Source organism: Chaetura pelagica, unplaced genomic scaffold (genome assembly GCF_000747805.2).
Source record: "Chaetura pelagica isolate M959 unplaced genomic scaffold, ChaPel_1.0 scaffold1194, whole genome shotgun sequence".
Classification (NCBI taxonomy): domain Eukaryota; kingdom Metazoa; phylum Chordata; class Aves; order Apodiformes; family Apodidae; genus Chaetura; species Chaetura pelagica.
In genome coordinates this window covers 43489-46403 of record NW_009953172.1, presented here as the reverse complement: position 1 = coordinate 46403, position 2915 = coordinate 43489, and the positions used below count along the sequence as shown (strand labels likewise).

Below are 2915 nucleotides of genomic sequence, written 5' to 3'. Positions count from 1 at the left end.
GGGTGAGGCCGGCGGGGAGCGCAGAGCAGTGGGAAGGGGGCAGCTCCGGGGGTGGAGGTGGGGGGGATGGGGCGTGAAATGGAAACCCTTTACCTGCTGCTGGGCTGGAGGGAGCCCGCGTCTCACCTCGTTCACTCCTCTCCCCGCAGGCTTCCTTTGGGAGTTCGAGCCCAGGTTCGTTCTCGCCCACCTCCTGTCCCGGTACCTAGCCTGCTGTCCACGCGCCGCGCTCTCCTTCCTGCTCCTTCCCAAAGTTACGCTCTTGCTTCGTAGCTTTCCTAAAGCTTGACGTTCACGTAACTAGCTGCCTACCTGATTTTTAAGAGGAGATGTGCACTGTGGAGTTCTTCCCTTAACTCTGTTCGCAGTTAGTAATTGGCTGCTCAGAATCCAAAATGAAAACCAAGTTTTTTAGCACTTTTAAGTCAACATCTCTGTAAAGCCATATAGCCTGGAGAGAGACTGCTTCTCTTGTTGCTGATAACTGCAGGCTTGTGTAAATTTTTTACTTATTTATAATATCAGAAAATGTTTAAAATAATAATGATATGTAATTGTTAAAGCTTTAACTGCTGTTTAGGTTCTTTGGAATACTTTACACAAGCAAGCATATTTAACATCAGCAGGGCTACTCATTCGGTGAATGCATTTGCTTCTGTGTAACTGCTTTCAGCATTGGCTGTTTTTAATCTTTTTATCTACTCATTACATTTATTTAGCTCATATTATTTGAATATGGTTTAAATATTTTAAATGAGATGTTGAGTGTTCAGAGCTACTGAACAAGTGGGACTTTAAATAAAAAAGTCTGTGAGTGGAATAGAGTTTCCACAACAATAGAAACATTCAACACATAGTGTTGTAATCACAGTAGTATTATCAGCTATACTGAGAGTTCTATGAGACCATAATATGAATAGCATGTGAATAAAAACCATTTTTGGTCTGAATGTTTCCATATGGTATGGTGTTAAAAACTTTCACAGTATTGTCTTAAGTGAGATAACTGGACAAAGTTTACTTACCTGCATATTAGGAATGAACACTTGCTGAAAAATTAATTAGGTGCTTTAAGAGTCACAAGAAAAGCACTGAAAATTTTTTGCTATTTCATTCAAAACTAATTTAGAAGTTCCTATGTGGAAATAATTCTTAAGAAACCTTTTATTTGCTGTTTGTAAGCCAAGAATTGCAACCGAGCACTAGTATGTAAGAAATAGAAGGGGAAAACAGAAGTGAAAGAGAAATATCCTAATCTGTTTCTTTTCTCCATCCTGAAAGCCTTAAGAAAGTGAACATTAAAGAACAACACTGTATTTCAGTAATTTTCATTGCAGAACACTATTTGGTGCAGAATGTTTGTATTTTAAAATCTTGTTAAATCTAATTATAATCTTTCTAACAGTTGACAAAATGCACTTAATAACAGTACTTTTTTGATGACTTATGACTATCCTCTTCACTAATGAAAAAGTGTCTGTTGGACCACAGAGCTGTCACAATGACTTGTTAATTAACGTGATTCGTTTGAAGCGTTTTGTTACTTATTTTTTCCTCTATATTTCTTGAAAATACATTGTTTGTTCATCCTTTTTAGATCAAGTGCTAATAATTAAATTACTTTTAATAAAAGATCTCATCTGCGAGGTTAAACTAATCTGAAATGTCTTGCTGCTTATTTTGCTGTTAGTAGGAAGCTGATTCGCAACCTAAGTTAGCTGTTTACCAGTGAAAAACTGTTAGTTACCATATAAATAGAATCGGAGTCTATAAATCAAGTGTCTAGCCGCATTTGAAATCTTATGACGTGTGGACTTTATACCTTAATGATGATTTCAAGGATGTTTTGAATAATTTTCTATTCAGTAAAACATTAATTTGGGATTATACTTTCTGAAACCTAGTTTTAGTAGTTTAGATGCTTCTTCCAAGTACTCTATAGTGCAAGAGAGAAAAATACACCTATTACAAGTATGAAAAGGGAAGGCCAGCTAAAATAGCTGAATTTGTCAGGTAGTTAGGAATTTGTTCCAATTATTCCATTGAGAGTTCTGACCCTGTATGTAAAAATCAATGCAACCTTATTTTTTTTCTGTAATGTAACTTCATATGGTGGTATAGACAAAAAAATGACTCAAATTAGGGTTTTTTGATAGTTGGCTCTTTGTCATCTGAGGATCATGACTTTGACCCTTCTGCTGAAATGCTGGTACATGATTACGATGATGAGCGAACTCTTGAAGAGGAGGAAATCATAGAAGAAAACAAAAATTTCAGCTCCGAAATTGAAGATTTAGAAAAGGTAAGAGTGACTTGCTCTCTCCTAAATGTCCATATATATTGTACCTTTTTTAGTGTAAAGAACGTTCAACCTGTTCTTTAGTTTGTATTGTATAATGCAGTTTCCTGCAAAATGCCTTTTGCAGTTTGTTAAAAAGAAAAGAAAACATTTGAGTTTGGTTAGAATATAGCAGTGCATCCTCATAATAAAGCTGAAGTTAGCTTCTCAAAGATGTTAAGTTCCAATTCTTCTTTTTCATAATAATATTTTTACTTTGGAAGAGAAATTACTGAAGTGTTTTTTAGCATCCTATAATGTAACTTTTAAGTTTTATAAGTTGAAATTTAGTTGAAATTGTACATTTTGCATGCTACTATGAGACAGCTGTGTTTCATTCTGTTGGTCAGATTTCATTTTTTCTAATCTGGAAACGGAGTCCTGTTTTAGACCTGATGGATCACAGTCATTTGCTTCATAAAATGTAGTTCTGTGTCTCAGTTTCATCAGTTTGATGGGTGTACAAAATGGCTAGTATGCTCCTTGGCTTTTCTTATTCCTTTTTACATACATTTTTTTCTATTTACACCTCTTGTTTATCCATGGCAGGGCATCACCCATTTTTAAACACCTGCTG

General features: G+C 35.6%; 1 protein-coding gene across 2 annotated transcripts in view; it reads left to right on the top strand.

Annotated features, from left to right (window-relative positions):
- The first annotated feature begins 152 nt into the window (after window positions 1-152).
- Window positions 153-2915, top strand: part of LOC104388442 (mesoderm induction early response protein 3-like) — a 25567-nt gene continuing 22804 nt past the window's right edge. For both annotated transcript variants that reach the window (XM_009997308.1, XM_009997307.1), the window contains exons 1-2: window positions 153-174; window positions 2157-2302. In XM_009997308.1, coding sequence (XP_009995610.1) covers window positions 2204-2302 — 99 coding nt within the window. In that variant the 5' untranslated portion in view covers window positions 153-174; window positions 2157-2203. The remainder of the gene's footprint in view (window positions 175-2156; window positions 2303-2915) is intronic.